Raw genomic sequence first — 18,619 nt, 5'->3', positions numbered from 1 at the left:
AGATGGGGTTAATATTTCTCCGTCCTAAAAGTTCTGCAGGGACTTTGCGATTTGTCACCCCAGTTGTCAGGAATACCCTCCTGAGACCCGGACTTTTGTTTGATGTGCATTTTTTATGTCTCCTTACTATTTGGGATTAGTCTGACCTAATTTTAGTTAAAATTAAATTTTAGCTTTCTATGTGCTCTTGAACTATGTCAAAACCAATGTCCTCATATGAGGACATTGGGTCTGTTTTTGCATATAATTTTTTTCTTTGCCATTTGGGATCAAAAGGACCCAAATAGCCTAAAAATGAAATTTTAGCTTTCTACAATAAGTGGTGATATCAAAACTAAATGTCCTCTTACGAGGACATTGGGTCTATCTGTGTGACGATAAGACCATACAATCAATGTTATTATTTACATCTGTGTTTCACAGCATGTACATTTACGCTGCTTTCTGTCCAGACTTTCACAATGAAGACACCATTGGTTAACAAAGTACAAGTTTATTTCATACTGTCAACAAACACAAAATTGCAGATAAAAGTGTGCAGCTTTTGCATGGAAAAGTGCAAAGTTTATGAACTTCATTATGAACATATTATAGCGAACTCATCATTCTGTCTGATAAGTCTACCCCACCCATCTTTGCATTGTACTCCTGTACAATATTTGGTCTTCTGATGGTTAAGTAGCATTTGTCCTTCTTGGACCACCGCTGGCAGGTGTCCTCTGGCTCCTTAGCGTGGACAGCAGAGAGCATCAGGACCGGCTTGTTGTCAAACCATTTCACTACATTCAGTTTCCCAACTCTCCTGACAACTGATGCGGAGGAACCTCTGCCTTGCTGCTTCATGATCTTGTCACTTAGAAGCTTCTGCATTGCTTTTGGGATCCTGTTCTTCATGACTGTACCAGTTAGGTTCACCTAAAAACAAAACCAATTAGATAATCTCTAAGTGATGTAGCAAGGACAATTTTTTATGGCAGCCATCTTGACGGAAAACAGGGTAAACCTGCACCCTTTTTGAAGGATGAGCCTTATTTTAAGTGTAATAAGACTTATTTTGACTAGAAATTAGAAATTTTGACTAGAAATAAACACAAATGCTCTTGAGAACATTTTACGTTTTGCACTGAAGCTAGACCTGATGTCCTCAAACGAGTACGTCATGTTTACAGACGTTGTAGCTTGCTAATATTACTCAAATATATAAAATAAGCATGCCAGGTGAAGCTACAGACATAATTGTGCATAAATAAACAAGTTTCAATCATAAAATTCGATTAGGATTTTTACCTTGTCCATGTTTCTGTCGGGAGTTGCCGTCGAAGAAATTGGCCGTCATCTCCGCCATGCTGTTTTTTTTCAAACGAGTGTAATTTCATTATGAGACCACTAGGTGGTGCGGGCATGCCCCCCAGATGAGGACAATTGGTCAAAATTCTTACAAATTCAGTATCATGGTGCAGAATAGCAAAAACGTAATGTCCTCATATGAGGACGCGGGGTCTGAGGAGGATACAGTTAATGGTTAGACGCATGCCTCCCTCCGCACGCCGACAAAGGAAGGTCCGCCTCAGCCAGGAAGCACTGACAGGGATCCTGTCACTATCTGTCTCCTCAAAAAGATGGCAGTTCCTGACCAGTTAATGGTTAACAGACATGTGGACGTGTCAATCTTTAGGAGTGACAAGGAGCATAAACGCACAAACCCGCAGACGGTGGGAGCCCAGTGCTGATGCTGTAAACATATCTTGTTAACAGGAAGCAGACCCTATGCCGCAGCAGCACTGAGTGACAGGATCACAGATGACTAACAACAGCAGCGCTCACTCCTTTTCTTTTCCCCTCTGCTGTTTTTACCTGAGACTTTTTGCTACTAAGTCTTTGAAACATGTTTTGCGATCATTAAAATCAGAGGAGAAGTGACTTAAGAAAATTATTTATTTGGACATTTGCTGATGACTGGTCTTATGCAGCCATATGCAACAAATGGAGCTCTAAGACCACTGAATCACATTACATATTCACACAGTGATTGCTTGCAACACAAGACAAGGGGATTTGGGGACCCATAGAGAGAGAAACTGTTTTGATTTTTAAATGTGCGCTGCTGATCTGACTCATCCATATGAAAGCCTGCATTTAAGAGTCACAGGAGAAAGAGAAAAAAAATCAGAAAGAAAGAATGAAAGCCACATCTCTTTAGATTTACAAGACTCTGCAGGTTTGAGATCAGAGACAGCTCCTGTCTGATACCACCAGCTCTTCAAGGCTCGGGAGCACATACTGTATCCAATACACCCCTGTGTAACCTCTCCATGGTTCCTATACACTCAGACAGGGACGGACGTTGTTCTCTGCCAGCCCCCACCGCTGGGGAAAGTGACAGTCAATCACTGGCTAAAAGCCACCTTGCCGGAGAAATGGTGAGCTGGCTATTATGAACAGCTGGGGGGAGGAGAGGAGGACGAGGCGGGGGGGCGATGAGAACTGAGGAAGGGAGGAAGGAGGTTGTGAGATGCAACAGCTCTGCTATACTGTTAAAAAACGGATGTATGGAGACCTGCCCAGAAATCGGTGCGCTTTTCCCTAAAAATATTTCCACCTGCTGATTCATCTTTCAATTGTCACCTGCTTATAATGTAACAGATCTTTGCTCTACTAATTTCAGGAAGCAAACAAAGGAAAGGGTGTGCGGTTAAATTTCTCGATATAAAATGAAATGCACTGCTCTCTTATTTGTCTTGAATCTATCAAAATCTATCTGAAGGAGTAATTTGATATCTCTAATTGTGCCCTAACTATTACCATACAGAAAGGGATGAGAAATTGATGCCTTCAGCACATGAGCCATGGTCAAAGTAAATTGTATGCATACATGAATGTGTATGCAAGAAATCAAGATTTGGGAAGTTTCATGATTCCCCTCCCAACCTAAAACTCTGTGCAGATATACTGCCATGAGACATTTTGACATTTTTGCACATTTTTGTGAAAGTAAAATTCCAAACCTAAATACTATGGGCCGCAGATTATAAATTAGTCTATGCTAACACACAGCATTATATGGTTCTGAAATGGAGCAAAAATGATTTTTTTTCTTTAGAAAATAAAATTTTGAAAAGTGTTTAATGCATTTGCATTTAAAGAGTTCCTTAAACACACATTTTTAAAAGAGCTTGCTGAAACCCACATATCTCTTCCATTATTTTCCAAGTATGTTCTATTTGTTTCACTCTGTCACAGAGCAGCCCAAAGAAATACACAGTAATTTTGTGTTGCAATGTGTCAAAATGTGGAAAAAAAAAAGTTCCAGGTGTGCAAATCCTTTTACAAGGCACAGTTGAGTGTGTGATTTTCTTTCTAATGAGCCAGTTCTGTGTTAATCTTCACTAATGCCTCCACTTCACAGCTGTGGTAATTCGGCTGGGACTGAAACAACAGTTGTGGCGGAGGAAACAAGCTGCTGCTGAAGTAGCTACATTTTGCATACATTTCATGGAGCTCCAAAGAGCCGGCGCTTGATTTTCCTGGTTAATTTAGATGCAGAATAGGCGCTGGGGCTGCTGTTGCGGGCTGGTGTGCACATGCAAATCGTCGCCCTGCTTGACTTGACAGGAGGGTGGACTGTATGAGCGAGTTCGGCCCACTCATTTTTATACTCCTAGTCTTTATGTCCCAAGCCAGCCTCCTCTCCCAGTCTCTGATTCCATCTTGGCAATGACAGGCACAAGTATACACACGCACACACACACATGCGCGCACTAAAAAACTTCACATAGGCTCTCGATGGGCCTCGCTCACTCACTTCCTTTCTAAAACACACATGCGCACAGTTGTCTGAGACTTCAACACGTTCCCGCTGCTTCTCCACTGGGTGAGCCATCATTATCTAGAAAGAATGCCAGTGTTTGGCCACACTGTGCCTCCCTACTCAGTGTTGAACTGAGCGGCTGAGACATAGGCTGCTGGTGGTGACACGTCTGTCAGAGACATGCCTCATTACAGCTGTTGCAAATGTCAAAGCACTAAAGTAATCACTCACAGCCCTACAGGATGCACGGTCACATACAGTAGTAATTTATTCTATGGTAAGAGGGGTTAAAAGTTGCAAGTATATAAAATCATGATAATATAGGTAGGTGGACGTGAGACTTTTTTTTTTTGTTTGTTTGAGATGCATGCTAATTTGACAGCAGATTTCTCGATATTTACAACACGTAATAGCACTGTGGACATTTCCATGCAAGCACAAACTTCTGTCAAAGTTATTTCTGTCAACAACCCAAGATTTGCCTCAACGTTCCTGTGCAAAAGTTTTAAAGCACCTCTCAATTTTATGAATTTTATTTCCAAATGAGCCAGATTTCCTCTTGATGCTTTTAAATTGGTTTGGCCAATAATTTAAGATATTGTGTTGTGTTGACATTGTTGTTTTCAAGCATTGTAAGAGGTTGTGGTTTGCGAAAGCAATTCAATCTGACCTTTAACGTTGTTTATGTACGAAAGGCTGCTTGGCTCAATGAATGAGCCAGCTGTTGTTGGAGCCACAAAAAGTATCTAAAAAAAACTACTTCAGATTTGATCTGTCGTCACTAATTTTAGTAGTCAGTCAAAAACATACAATATGTTCCTTTTACACTATTTTACACCACAAAGGATAGTTTCTGTATCAAGAAGGTGATTCCTAAAGCTCATTTTGTTGAAAATATGACATGTGTTGGATGACTGACGGATGATATATCTTCCAGCTCCTCTGACAGGTAAGTGCTCAGTTTTGACTGTTTCTTAGAAACAGTCTAAGTTTATGTAGACAGGTTTTCTGTTTGATACTTTTTCCTTCTTTGCTGTACTTCCTATTCATCAACACAAGGAGATCCACTCAAGATGAGAATGAACAATACCAAAGAAGCATTTTAGGAAGCCAGTTCCCGGTACCCTTCATGGCTCTAAAAGTTCAAGACAACAGAACAGCAGCCTGCATATATATCACAATGGTAGATGTTCAAGAAAATCTCAAGAATTTTGAGTTGAATCTCACCAGGCACTGATTTGATTCACATTTACTTACAAAAGAAACTGACTTTGTTTTATCAATAAAGCACAATCAAGCTTAACAGTTCTTGTCATGAAAGACCTTGTCTCCTCGTTGACAAATAGCATTAGTCTCCGTAACATGGAAGCTTCTGTTAGGTCTCCTGACAGTTATTTTGAGCACACACATAGGTCAAGAAACTCCACGTTTTTCATTTCCACACAATCCTTGAGTGCACAGAACTGCACAATGCTACTCTGAAGACCTTTACCAGGGTCTCAATGGGAATGTGGAGGACACACTTGGAGGGCATTCAAGAAAAGCTGCAAAGTAGATGCACAAACTAAAGTTATGCTTTGTCATGTTAAGGTCCCCCTTAGGTCATCACAAGAATCAGTCACAGATGCAGGTTTCAAAGTGAAAAAATCATTTGCCATCAACTCAACATGGATGACATGAAGCTGCATGCCAGGAATGAGCAAGACAGTTGATTGCAGACTGGTACAGTCAGCAAATCAGACTGTACCATTTTCTACAACAAATACTAAGTGGGGACCGACTGGTACATATGGGGCCCAAAGTCAAAGAAGTGGGGTTTTTGGGCTATGCGGTGGGTTTCGGGCTAAAGTGTGAATTGAGTTTAAGTTAGATTTAAGGCCAGGGTTTGAGGTTAGGCTGCAAAAATGAATTTCAAGTTAATGGAAGTCAATACAAAGTCCTTGTGAACATAGAACGACGTATGATGTGTGAGGGCTTATGTCCGTGTCCTCATGTTTCAGGACGGAAATGTTCTTGGAATTAGAGGCAGAAATTGTCTGACGCTAAAATGTTGGCGTTAGTCTCAAATAGACAGATGCAAATGGCCCCTTAGAGTCCACCTCTTGCTGCATAGGCTGTTCCAGGACAAAGTGCCAAGAAGGGGCCAAAATCCAGTGGTCCTTACAAAGGTTAGCCACCTCATCAGTTAAAGCCCCCAAATGCTCTCTCACATTTGAACACCCTTTTTACTGACTTAAGTGGAACAAATAATCCTACCCCCAGCTAGCAGCTTTCTAATAACCATTCCCCCCCAAATTCAATGCGTCACTGCAACTGCAACCAGACAAAAACCTCGGTAAAGGCAACAACACATTAAGCAAATCAGTGGCCCCTGCAGAATCATTGCCCAGAGTGGGCCACAGTAAGTCACAGTGTACAGCGACCTGCAACCCACATAGCACAACCACTCAGGTGACCTGCCGTGCTGCTGCCCGCAGAAATCCACATAGAGCTCTTGTAGTAGAAGAGAGCAGAGCTGAAACACTACCGAACATAGTACATTTTACGACATTCAAAGCACAATTTTATAGAATTTGTCCCCAGAAGACATGTGCAAATCAAATTATTAATGTGTGAGATCAAATAGAGTAAACATGCTAACACTACATAGCGCATAAGCAAACTGTAGTTTTTGATGTTGAGCCGTATACATCCTTAGAAACAAAAGACAAATCAACGCAAGCTGATGGTATCAGAATTTCAGCTGAAGCATTATGGTAAACATAGTTTCTGTTGGGATAAAATGTCTGTTGCTGTTTAGAAACTCAGGCAAAAATTCTTGGTCCTGAACACCTTCAGTGAGTAAGTTAAGCTTATTACTGACGAAATGTCTTGTTTTCTACTGGTTTATACAGCATACTGTTTTCAACGCCATGATTGACATTGATTTTATCCAATTTAAGAAAATATTGGTCGACTCATTATTAGCTAATACCTATGCTTAGATCACTCTGATTGGTCATAGGGACCAAACTGTAATCAGGACACATTAAGTGCAACTAAACACAGAAACTGTCATTGAAAATTGTTTAGAATAATTTTTTTTAAATATCTATACAAATACTGTTTTACTATTTTTTGACACTACACTACTTTCCAGATCCACAATTTGATCTTTTGTTGTGCTTTCCCTTTTCCACTGTACAACATGGGCTGTACATAGAAGACATTTTGCAACATACTGCAGACCAACCATTTATTCAGCTTAGGTGATCATAGACTTCCATGAACTCAAATCAGACATAACATTATGTCTGCTGACAGGAGAAGTGAATAACACTGATTATCTCTTCACCATGACACCTGTTAGTGGGTGCTGTGCTATTTTTGAGGTTAGAGTTGTTTTAAGATGGTAGAAATCTCATTTTCTTTTTGGGCCCCACTCTGGTAAGGTGCGAGCTTGACTCTCTGGTGAGAACCTCTGACAAAACTTCAACTGAGGCTTTTCAGATGACTATCTACTGCAAGACATGTTCCTGGAGTCCATTCTTGTCCAGTCTCCTTTTCATTGTGAAATCACAACCAATGGCATGGGTGAAGCCAGTGAGTCCTGTGGTGCTTTTTATGTTGTTTTGGGGTTTTTTATTACCTCCTGGATGACTAGGCGATGCATTCGCAGAGTAATTTGGTTAGTTGAGGCACTCCTGGAAAGGTTCATTTTCATTTTTTGGTAAACTGTTTCCCTTGATCAAGGGAATAATCACTGAAAATAATGATACTAACTCAGGTCACATTGTTCGATTTGACGCGCCTTTAATAATCTGAAATACTTCCATGTGCCAAAAATGCAACAACAGAAAAAAATCCACTGTTTCTCACAAATATTGTAAATGGCTGTTTACCTTGTCCATCCAGGATCCTGCAGGTTGTCTGCATTCAGATGCATAACTCTGCTGTGGCAGTAGTGCCAGGAATCGAATCTACAGTGTTTCAAGGGCAGCTATGAATTTTCCTAACCAGACGGCAATGAAAGTGTTCATTAAGGCATATTTTAGTGTTTACCTTAGCTGCATCATACACGCTGCCTTTCACAAACAGCTCTGGTACACAAAGAAAGAAAGGGCTGCTTGGACTCCTTAACCTCCGAGTTGAATTCTAATTTCTGATGGAGAGAGAAGAAAGTTACTCTCAGGTTCATGCTTTGCCTGGTCGGTTATACAAATGAAGAATTTGGGAGCGAGAGCAAAAAGAAAGAATTAGGCACTTTAAAATGTTTGCATAACGAGCACCTTCTCGACGTTCTGGTTCTCTTCTTTTTTAATCACCTGCGCTCTCCAGACCACCTACACCCTTCTTCATGATCAGATACCGGACCAACGGGTTGATGCATGATCCAAGGAATTAATCTGCTAAAGCCTGATTGCCATTACTGCCATGCGATTATGCACCTTGATTACCGAGCCCACCCCAAGGACCATGACGCGCCCGGGTGCACATTTCAAAGGTGCGCATAAAATTATGCGGTGATTACCCCTACAATGGATCAATCCAGCACGAGAATGAGACTGTGCTGCCATATAGACTGTCTCAAGTAGGACTGTGATTATTAATAGGTGCTTGAGGTGACCTGATATCTGAAGCTCAAGCCGTCAAGACTGCCTATGATCTTTCGCATAAGCAAATAAATTCATTTTCAAACATTCTGAAAAAAGTCATTATTGGATTATTGTTGTAGAGGTAGAATTGTTTGGAGTTCAAGCATGCATAAAAGGGATGCTTCACCGACAGCTGAAGATGCTCTTGTCGTTCCTAAAGTAGACTCCAGAGGTTTTGAGGCAGAACAGTTATGGACAGACTCCGAGGAGGAAAATATGCTTTACAGGTGCATTTCAATAAGTCAGAATACCACAACAAAGGTTGTTTATTTCAGTAAGTCAGTTCAAGAATGGAAGCTAATATGTCAAGCAGATTCATCACGCGTGCACACGAACACACAATAATAAATTCCACTTCTTTATTTTTGTGCTGATGGACAGCAATCAATAAGCTGTAATGTTTATGTACTCAATATTTGATCACTTCCACAGAATAATGCATAAGTTTGGTGTGGCATGAAAGCAGTGGCTCTGCTGATCGAGGAAGTCTAGGTTGCATAAGTAGCAGCTTTCAGCTCATCTTTGTTGTTGGATCCGTTGTGTCTTATCTTCCTGTTCCCAGTGAACTATAGATCCTCTGTGGTGCTCAGGTCAGGTCATCTTGCTGGCCAATCAATTTAGCACAGTGATGTCACGGTTGTTACAGCAGATTTGTGTACCTTTGGCAGTGTGGGCAGCTGCCAAGTTCTGATGAAAATGAAAACAACATCTCCATAAAGGTTCTCTGCTGGAGGAGGCATGAAGTGGGCAAACATTTTCTTTTTTCCTCTGCAGACTTTATACGTGAAGAAACACAGTGGAGGATCGCCAACCGATGTCATGTCACCTCCAAATCATCAAAGCTTCCCATCAGATCTCCAGTAACTAGATGTATGAGTCTCTCCTCTATTCTTCCTGACTCCAATTGCTAAATTTGCTTTCATTTGGAAAATGTTGACTCACTACTACTGAGCAAGAGACCTGTCCTTTTTTGTTTTATCTTGGCCCAGGAATGACCCTAAAATGTTCTCATTCAGTGGCTTAACACAAGGGGGAAAAACAGCTTCATTTCATGTCTTGGAAATGTCTAAGTGTGGTGGCTCTTTAAGATTTGACTTCATCTGAAGTTCACACAATGATTGTTTCTTCCTCTCAATTCTCCATTAAAATCCTTGGGTACAGAACTCTAAGCAGTTCACTTCTTCAAGAATTTGTGAACCACTCTTCCCATGGAGAGTTTCACTGCCTGTCTGACGAACAACTGTAAAAGTAGCAGTTTTACCCATAATTCCTTAACCTAACCTTTTCTTTATTAGAAATCACATTTTATTAGCGTTATATATTCAATACATATATTAAGGTTTTCTTTAGATGTAAGCCACGTGTTTCCTCTTGTGTGTAAGAACAACATAATGTATCAGTTTTTCAATTTGAAATTAAATGAGGAATAATTAACTTTCTGATGAGATTCTAACTGACTGAGATGCACCTACATGTGTCAAACAATGATCTAATTGATATTTATTTTTATATTCAGCCAGAAACCCCTGAAGATCAAAATATCACATATTTACATTTTTTATAACCTCTCTGTTTTATGGGTTAGTTTTCCAACTGTGCTTAATGTAAAACATAAAAATTTTTAAGAAAACAAAATGAAGCAGACATATTGTGTAAGCACCCATCATTTTGTAGTGACACTCATCCTCTGCTATCAGGTCCATGTAATCCTTCTCTGTCATGTTTATAAATTAAACAAAATAATAATCCTCAGGGAAAGTGGTACAGGAGATAAAAAGGCCAATTGACTAACTCAAAAGCAATCCAATAGCAAACGATTTCTGAGGATTAGGCAGTACAGAAGTGAAATTACATCTGTTCATCTGTTTCTCCCTTGTTGCTTGTGAAACATATGATTCAGACAGACAGACTACCTCGGATAAACACCCTGTTGCAACATCTCTAATGTTAACATCTTAGCATTAGTAATGCCTTGGCAAAGGATTTAATGGACTTCATATGCCACCATTCGCAGCGATCCACTTTCTTAGAGAGCCTGGTTCTCAGCGCTCCTGCAAAATTACTTAATGGCCTCAGGTATTTTGCATATCTACAGGAGCAAAAGCCATAAATGTCACTCTGCTGAAAGGAAGTGATTTATGTCTTTTGTCTCTATCAGGGGCTTTTGTTAAAACAGGGTAAACATATACTGCCGTACCGCAGATACATCAAGGACCATTTACTGTATGCAAATGTAAATTTGAGCTCACCAAATGTACAATTGCAGAAATTCCATCAGTAGCCAGAGTTCAATGCCTCTTCAGTCTTCAAGTGTGCGGATAATGGTCACTGTGACTGCACATTGCTGCAATTCAAAATCTCATCTGCTCCATCGCTGGGAAATGTTTGCCACTAAAATAACACAGATAAAGGCAGCGCCTGTTGATGCCGGTTGGGCTCTGTGCTATTGTAGGAGATGATGAATGATAGACAGCAGAAGATGGGTACATACTATTCACAGTGCTCCATGTGGCAGCTTGCATTTTCACACTGGTACAGTATGTTTGTCAGCTACAGACAGCTCAGGCACTTACGCACTGATGTGGGCAAGCAGGGTAGTGTTCTGCCAGCCGACTGCGTCATGGACACATGCATGTCCTACGTACCGCCATGGAGGCCCTCTTATACATGCCTGCATGAGCTGCAGGGACAGATTGGAAGGTTTTGGCATCGCAAAAGAAAGAAAAACTGATGCAAACCAGAACAGAAGCCCCTTTGAATAATTGCCCTAAAATTTCCTACAGGTACACTTTACGATAGAACTGTGTGCTGAAACATATACAGTGCATTGCAAAAGCATTCCCATAGCTTTAACTTTAAACTTTACCTCCTTTAAACTGCCCTTAACAACCACCAAGCTCAGTGTGTGGCTCTTCAGACACAAAATGTTCCTATTTTATTTAAATAAAGTATTGGACATGTACAACAGGACACATAGCTTTTTTAATTGTTTCTAAAAACATTTTTTGCAAACTTTCATGTGTAGTAAAATGCTAACTTTAACTTGACTAGTGTAAGACAAACATGTGCTTCGATTTAACTGTACTGTTTTAGATCTGGCATTTTGCTTGGGGACATTGTTTTGCTACAAGGCTAACCGTAACACTAGTCCTAAGTGTTTTGCGGCTCCTAACAGGTTTTATTCCATGACTGTCCTGATCTTTATTCCATCCATTCTTATGTCAAGACTAAAAAAGCTTTTTTCTTCTTGCACAAAGGTACATTCTGTCAACAGAACCTAAACTTGTGCTCAAAAAGTGAAAATGTACTCTGATATCCGAACAGCTGAAACCTGACTGGGGTTTATGAAATGGGCCAACCAAACTAAACTTGTGACACTTTTCTTGTGTTTAAATTTGGACAGAATCTTTGAGCTAAAACATCTCAATAATAATTTAAACTTTCCAGTCTGAAAGAGTTTTTACAAAGACATGCATGGATGTCCAATGTTTTGTGGGTTGACTTCAGCTCTATTCTTGGCCAGGCTGCCAGTTTCGCTGGACGGCCATGTCTCACTAGATTTGCAGTTGAATGGGTAGATCAGATTTTATCCAGGGTATCACAGTAAAGGTTGGTGCCACAGTTTTTGAGATTTTAATGTATCAATCTCCTTCATCTTTCTAATGATGCACTGCTTTGTGTTAGCCCCTCGCATGAACTGGATTACATAGAGCAAGGTTTGTGGTCACAACAATAGTACAATTTTAAACGTGTGCAAGGCCTTGTAGATCAAATACATAAAACAGAGGCCAACAGTGTTGATTTTTTCTTTTTCACTCAGCTTTTAAGTTCCAGAAGAGACTAAAGCACATATATTAGTACCTGCATTTACAGGAATCCAAGTGCAGTTTTGACAAGAGGAGACAAGGAAATGAATCGAGCAGGAGCTTCAGTTCGTTTCCTTGACAGGGCAGGAAAACGACCTGATTAACAAGATCACAGAGGCAATCACGGTGTGACACCAAGAGAGAATATTTGCAAAAATTAAAATGAATTCACGTGAAATACGTCCTCGCTCTGTGAGTCACAGAGAGGAGTAGTGATGTCTAACGTTGGGCCGGCGGAGAGGAGCCACAGGTGGCCTGTTCTAACGTGTATTTTGGGAAGTGACACACTCATGCATGGAGCTCGAACACGGGGGGTCTCTGAGCCGTGTGGCACGGATTGGAGAGAAGCGATAACAGGTAACTCTCCGCAAGCTTTTGTTTTGGCATTTTTCAAGACACACACAAGAAACTCAAAGCTTCCAGAATTTTTTTGTTTTATTCATAAACTTTTAATAAAAATAACAACATCGATATTAATGTAATATATTGTAGAAATCATCTATGTACAAAATCTTTTCTTGAACAGTTAATATAACTTAAGGCGAGTTAAATTACTTGTTTTTGCAATAACCTGTTGGTGACAATTTCACCAAACGCTTCAACATTTTTATTGTTTTTTTTTTACCCTCCTCCTTTTTTTTCTTTCTTTTTTTTTGCTGAAGTGAACATTTCAGCAAAACAGTACCTTCAGCAAAAGATACCAGAAGTCAACAAACCCTTTATTCTACAGTCTAACAAAGACTTGCAGCAATGTGTGCTACCGGATTACTCAAAAGCAATGTTTATGTGGTTTGCTAGGAACGTCTAGCTTGCCCGACTGTACAAACTGTAAACACGCCTAATTTACTGAAGTACCTATCCGCATTTAAAATCAAGATCAACAATTCAGCGAGACAACGCTCTCTATCTTATCAATAAAAGAATGATGTGTGAAAAGGGTTTTTCTCATATCAAATTGTAACATTTAAAATATTGTTACTAAATAATAGCCCTCCAAAAATAAAAGAGCGAAAGAAAAAAAAAAAAATCAAGACATTATTTATGATTGAGAATACATTTCACCTTAGGCTTAATTGTCAAATATACACTTAATCTATAAAAATACAAAGAGGTACAGTGATACAAATATATTTATTTCCCATTTATGATATATCTTTCACAACTGTAATAATCCAAACAATTGTAACACAACACAAAGACCAGTGACAAAAAAAACATTGACGGTAAAACGATAAGAATAAGATAAAAACAGTAAACTGATCAAAGATGTACAGCTTCATGGTCAAAACCATACATTCATGTAAAAAAAATTATTATAATAATAACAAAAACAAAACAAAAAAGAAAACACCCCTTCACTTTACTGCAATATGTGAGGGGCTGAGAGTGGCTGATATTCCAGTCAAGGGAAAGAAAACATTGAAACAAACATGCATTTTGTTTTTGAAGAAAACATAGGTTAAAATCATTGCTCTACGAATGCTAAAAGCAGAAAATAAGGAATCTGTAAATGCAGATAGTCATCATTTATAATCTGTTAAGTGCAATCCAACCATGGCTCTGAGGCAAATGGAGGCTGGAGCTGTCCAGATTCAGGAGGTGCTGAAACAGGCCAGTCATGCAGTGCAGAGCACGGAGGCTTTGGCACCTCTGAAAGTTGAAGCAACAAGTCTCTGTTGGTCTGCTGCCGACCTGTGCAGCTTTGGCGTGGCTGCAGAAAGTCAGCAGAGACATACTGTAAGGCTCTTTTCCTTCTCTCTGCTCCTCTTTAAAAAAAAAAAATTAAATAAAAACCTCTGAGGTTACAGACTAATTTGCAAAGCAAAACCGACTCAGGCTGGCTCCTTCTTTCAACATCTTATTCCCCCCGAAAAAAGAAAAGAAAAGAAAAGAACAAGGGGGTTGTGGGGGGGCGCAACTTTCATATCCCCTCAGGAAGACTGAACGGCCATGCCCCGGCGGTCACCTGCGGCTTTATCTCCATTTTCTCCTTCTGCTTCAGGTGAACGCGTCCGTGTCGCTTCCTCTCGTCGCTGCGGGCGAACCTCTTGCCGCACACGTCGCAGGAAAAGGGTTTCTCCCCGGTGTGAGTCCTGGTGTGGGTCGTGAGGTGGTCGCTCCGGCTGAAGCTGCGCAGGCAGATGCGGCACTGGAACGGCTTGTGACCCGTGTGGATGCGGATGTGCCGGTTGAGCTCGTCGGAGCGGGAGAAGCGCCGGTCGCAGCTCTCCATGGGGCAGGTGAAGGGCTTCTCCTTGGCCGGGCCGTGGGAGGAGGCCGCCGGGCTCTTCCTCGCCCTGCTGCCGGGGGGCTTCGCCGTGCGGTTGGTGTACGTTTGCGGGAACGAGTCCGGCAGCAGGGAGGAGTACAGGATGGAGTCTATGGTGCTGGGTAAGGCTGGGGATGTGTAGAGAGGGTCGCACTGGTTTGACGGCTGTGGGGGCTCTGGGTAGGGCTTCAGGCCCATAGTTGGTGGAGGTGGAAGGTAATTATTGTAAAGGGGGCTGGAGTAACTCTGAGAACAGGTGTCAGAGAAACACGGCTCCTGCTTGATGCCCCCCTCCACTTTAAACTCCATGTCTGGATTGGGGCAGATTGGGGGAAAGGTCTCCAAGAGGTCCTTGACGTCCATTTGCTGGTCAGGCGGGAAGTCATTGGACATGGGGAATGTTTCTGTGTGGAAAGTGGTCTCCAAGCAGTCAGACTTATTATTAAAGCTCCCCCACTCATAGCAGCTGCTTTCAAACTCATTCTTAACCACAACTGGGAAAGAGGCGGCTTCTGACTTTGGTTCTGGCTTCTTCTGGAAGCCGTACTGGGAGGTGGACGGGTCTTGGTGGGCCTGGCCGTCTTGCGGGGCTTGGTCCGGATCGGGTCCAGAGCAGGTGTACGGCTGCCTCTTTGAGTCTCCGAAGCCGCCGGAGCTGCTTTCCGGGGGCCCGGGCGAGGGGTAGGCCCCCCGGCTGCAGCTGCCGTTCTGCTGCGCCTCTGAGAGCGGCAGCGTGGATATGCCCACGATCTCGGTGATCATGTTGAGGAGTGTTTCGGTGCTGCAGGGCGCTCCCTGAGATGCCTCAACATAGAAGCTGCCGGAGTAGGCGAGCGAGGAGGAGGAGGAGGGGGTGTATGCGTCTTTTGGGCACTCGCAGTGGTTGAACGCGTACTCCGAGTTGGAAGCCTCAGTTTTTAGGGTTGCAGGGGTTCCTTCTGTTGAAACAGGAAAAAAAAAAAGATCGAACTTACATATTTCTCTATATATATGTATATAGCCTATAAAAAAAACGCGTCTTACATAAACCTGTTTATGTCTCAGTGTAAAAACCCGACTCGACAAAAAAAAAAAAGTCACTCTCCTCCCTGAGAATACTCAGCATCTACACATTTAACGCCATGCACACAGGGGCTCATTAACCAGGAACTCACCGTGGCCGAACTGGGCAGGGACCCCCCGTTCTGCATCGACGAACACCTCCTGGTTGCTGTCTTTCCTCGCGCCGTTTTCCATTCCCAGGGAAGAACTGTTGCAATTCTCAAATTGAGGATAAAAAGAATCTTTCGCGTTCAAATCCATATTGTTCAACATAATGGTGCACTTGAGAAGTCCGTCTCTCCAAGTGGGGAAAGAAAATATAATAAAACAAAAAGAAGAGGAATAGGGGAGGGGGGACAAAATAATGTAGATCGCCGTTTTATATCCACCCACCTTTTGAACGGTTTTTAAAACAAAAAAAAAAATGATCCAAAGCAGTGGGAATAAAAAAAAAAGAAAATTCAATTAAAGGTATTCCGTTTCGTCTCCGGTCCTCGGTATTTGCTTGCTGTGGGTTTCACATCAGCGACTTCCCCTTTCTCTCCTTATATACACTTTGGCAGCTCCCTCGGACCCTCCTCCCCATTCATCGGCTCCAGTGAGAGGATTCCCCGCTGCGTGTAAACTTCATGCCCATATGTGGACAGAGGATGTGACGGAGTCCCCCACTGCTCCCTCCCTCCTCCCGCTGCACGGGGAGACGGGAGAGAGATGGAGTCTGACGTTGCAACAAGTGGCGGCCACTGTTGGTATTTCTCTCCACAGAAAAGACGAGTCCTCTCTAATAAATCATCCCCGTTTGCATTGTCACAGCACAATGAAACCGCTGAACACATCGTTCCAAAAAGCAGGTTATTTCAAACACGTCTTTACTCTTTTACACCGAGATGACATCACCTCTCAGTCGTCATCTGCTTAGTAGAGTCCACTTGTTTGCAACGTGTTCTGTGAAGGTTTGTTAGAGAACATTGGCGAAGAAACCTCGTGAAGATCAAGGGTCGTGGCGAAAAGGTAGGAGACAAAGTTTTGGAGAAACTCAAGGCGGGTCAGTGGCAAAGCAAGCTTTGAAATATCTCATACAGCTCTGTGGGAAGATAGAAAGAATGGGGCACAGCTGCAAAACAAGCACCATTTGGGGAGACAAGAGTCTCGTGGTGTCGAGTCTGCTGAGAATTTACGGCTGAACTCTCAACCATTTGAATCTGGTTTGAAGGTGAGCCTTTTCTTGTCAAGTTAGAATTGATCTTAACTCTTCGATAGCATAAATCCATTGAGCAGAACCTTTTAAATATTACTGTTTCTGAAAGAAATTTAAACCTCAATAGAAATTTGTGAGGTTAATTTATAGTTTAAAGAGGTAAAGACAAAAATTAAAAATATGTACATTGTGCTCTCTTTGGATCTGAACATTTGGAGGAATTGCAAGAAAAAAGCCATTGTTAAAGAAAACCTATCGGAGGTCCTGTTTTAAAGTTGGCCTAGAAGGGAACACATTAAACACGCAAGAAGGTGATCTGATCAGACAAGATGAAAACTGAACCTGTGGTCGACATTCAAAAACCTGTTCATGACAGAAAACCGAGACCGGACATTTTTCTGAACACACATCCCCCCAACAGTGACGTGTTACCGTTGTGGCTGTATGCTTCTCTTCTGCTGGGATGGGGAACCTGGTCAGTGTTGATGGGAAAATGATGGCGATGATTCCACATAAAAGACAACATGCCAGCTGCTAAACAAGAAAAAAAAAAGGAAAGAAAAAAACATGAGAATAGCAGTAGGCTTCAAGGAGGACAAAGGTCAAAGACCAGATAATAATCCAAATGTAAAAATCTGATAGAGATGTGCAGCTTTGATTGCAGCAAAACGCGGTTGGTTCTACGTCGTATCGACTGCATACAAATGCTTGTCACTCTTGTTCATGGATCCCTTTCCTTCCACCTTATAAGTATGCTCTGTTGTATGTTAGTATGTCACATAAAATCCCAATAAAACATTAATGGGGTCCAGGTAGATATCAGCCCCAGGCATTTTATAGTATTTCAGTGTTGATCTAATCGTTGCTGAGGAGATTTATGGGAATTATAGTGTAAAGATTAGCCTCCAAGTTGTTTTTTTATAGTTCTGAAATGACTCAGCATCCAGCCTTCAGTTCACAAAAACAGTTGCCAGGTTGCAAAAGGATGGCAAGAATAGAAAAGCAAGATTAAAAGTCTCACTACAACTGAACCATGACGCCACAGAGCTGACTATTATTTTACATGTCATAAAACATAGAATATACAAGCCACTGGGTGTGAGACATGGATCATCTTCATCTGGATGATCCATTCTGTCAGAGAAATGTTATAGCAAGCAATATGGAGAGAGTCTCTGCAATATGGAGAGAGTCTCTGCAGTTGTGTTTGCCTGATGTTGCCTATAGTGTTTGAAATATGGATGCGGCACAATAAATAGATACATTGATAATTTTATAGAGGAATCTGCAGGGAAACAAGCAGAATTAGATGTATTGAAATATAAAATAAACTCGGAAAATGATCATCTCAAAACATTGTGTTCAGTGCCTTGTTGAAGAATTCACAGCCCTTTAACTTTCTCCCTTCCTGCCACATATTTTCAGTCAAATGTCCGTATTGTCCTGCCTGCCTGAGGTGAATCTTTGCCTCAAGTAGCTTCTTTTCAAGTTTTCCTCAAGTATTGTCCCGTATTTAATTCAATGTCATGGGTTGTGGTAAATGTCGGACCTGCATGTAGACACACTGAGACACATTTTAATTGTTTAAGGATTTTATTCATGACAGGAAATGCTCTCTGTTCTGCATGTTTGATGGAATCAGTAGGTTTTTCAGGAAGCGTCTCTGAAAGGAAAGAAAAGGGACAATGTTAATGGGGCAGTATTACTTTCCAGGCCCATTTTAAAGCAAAATCGAGTCAACTGCCTTACCTTTTGCTCTGCACTGAAGGCACGATGGACACCTACATTTTCCTTGCTTGGCTG

At 41.5% G+C, this 18,619-nt stretch overlaps 2 protein-coding genes across 2 annotated transcripts; both read right to left on the bottom strand.

Annotated features, from left to right (window-relative positions):
* Positions 1-516: 516 nt before the first annotated feature.
* On the bottom strand, positions 517-1,353 carry LOC129367198 (piggyBac transposable element-derived protein 4-like). The gene is made up of 2 exons (XM_055041498.1): positions 1,288-1,353; positions 517-915 (listed from the first exon to the last, which is right to left on the bottom strand). The coding sequence occupies exons 1-2, from the start codon at positions 1,294-1,296 to the stop codon at positions 589-591; spliced, it is 336 nt and encodes a 111-aa protein (XP_054897473.1). The 5' UTR covers positions 1,297-1,353; the 3' UTR covers positions 517-588.
* Positions 1,354-12,725: 11,372 nt separating this feature from the next.
* Positions 12,726-16,111, bottom strand: LOC129367040 (early growth response protein 1-B). The gene is made up of 2 exons (XM_055041241.1): positions 15,732-16,111; positions 12,726-15,515 (listed from the first exon to the last, which is right to left on the bottom strand). The coding sequence occupies exons 1-2, from the start codon at positions 15,889-15,891 to the stop codon at positions 14,230-14,232; spliced, it is 1,446 nt and encodes a 481-aa protein (XP_054897216.1). The 5' UTR covers positions 15,892-16,111; the 3' UTR covers positions 12,726-14,229.
* Positions 16,112-18,619: the final 2,508 nt, after the last annotated feature.

The sequence above is a fragment of the Poeciliopsis prolifica genome, unplaced genomic scaffold (assembly GCF_027474105.1).
Source record: "Poeciliopsis prolifica strain line A6 unplaced genomic scaffold, Auburn_PproV2 SCAFFOLD016, whole genome shotgun sequence".
NCBI classification, from domain to species: domain Eukaryota; kingdom Metazoa; phylum Chordata; class Actinopteri; order Cyprinodontiformes; family Poeciliidae; genus Poeciliopsis; species Poeciliopsis prolifica.
The sequence above is the reverse complement of the archived record's forward strand: the minus strand, read 5'-3'. Positions and strand labels throughout refer to the sequence as shown.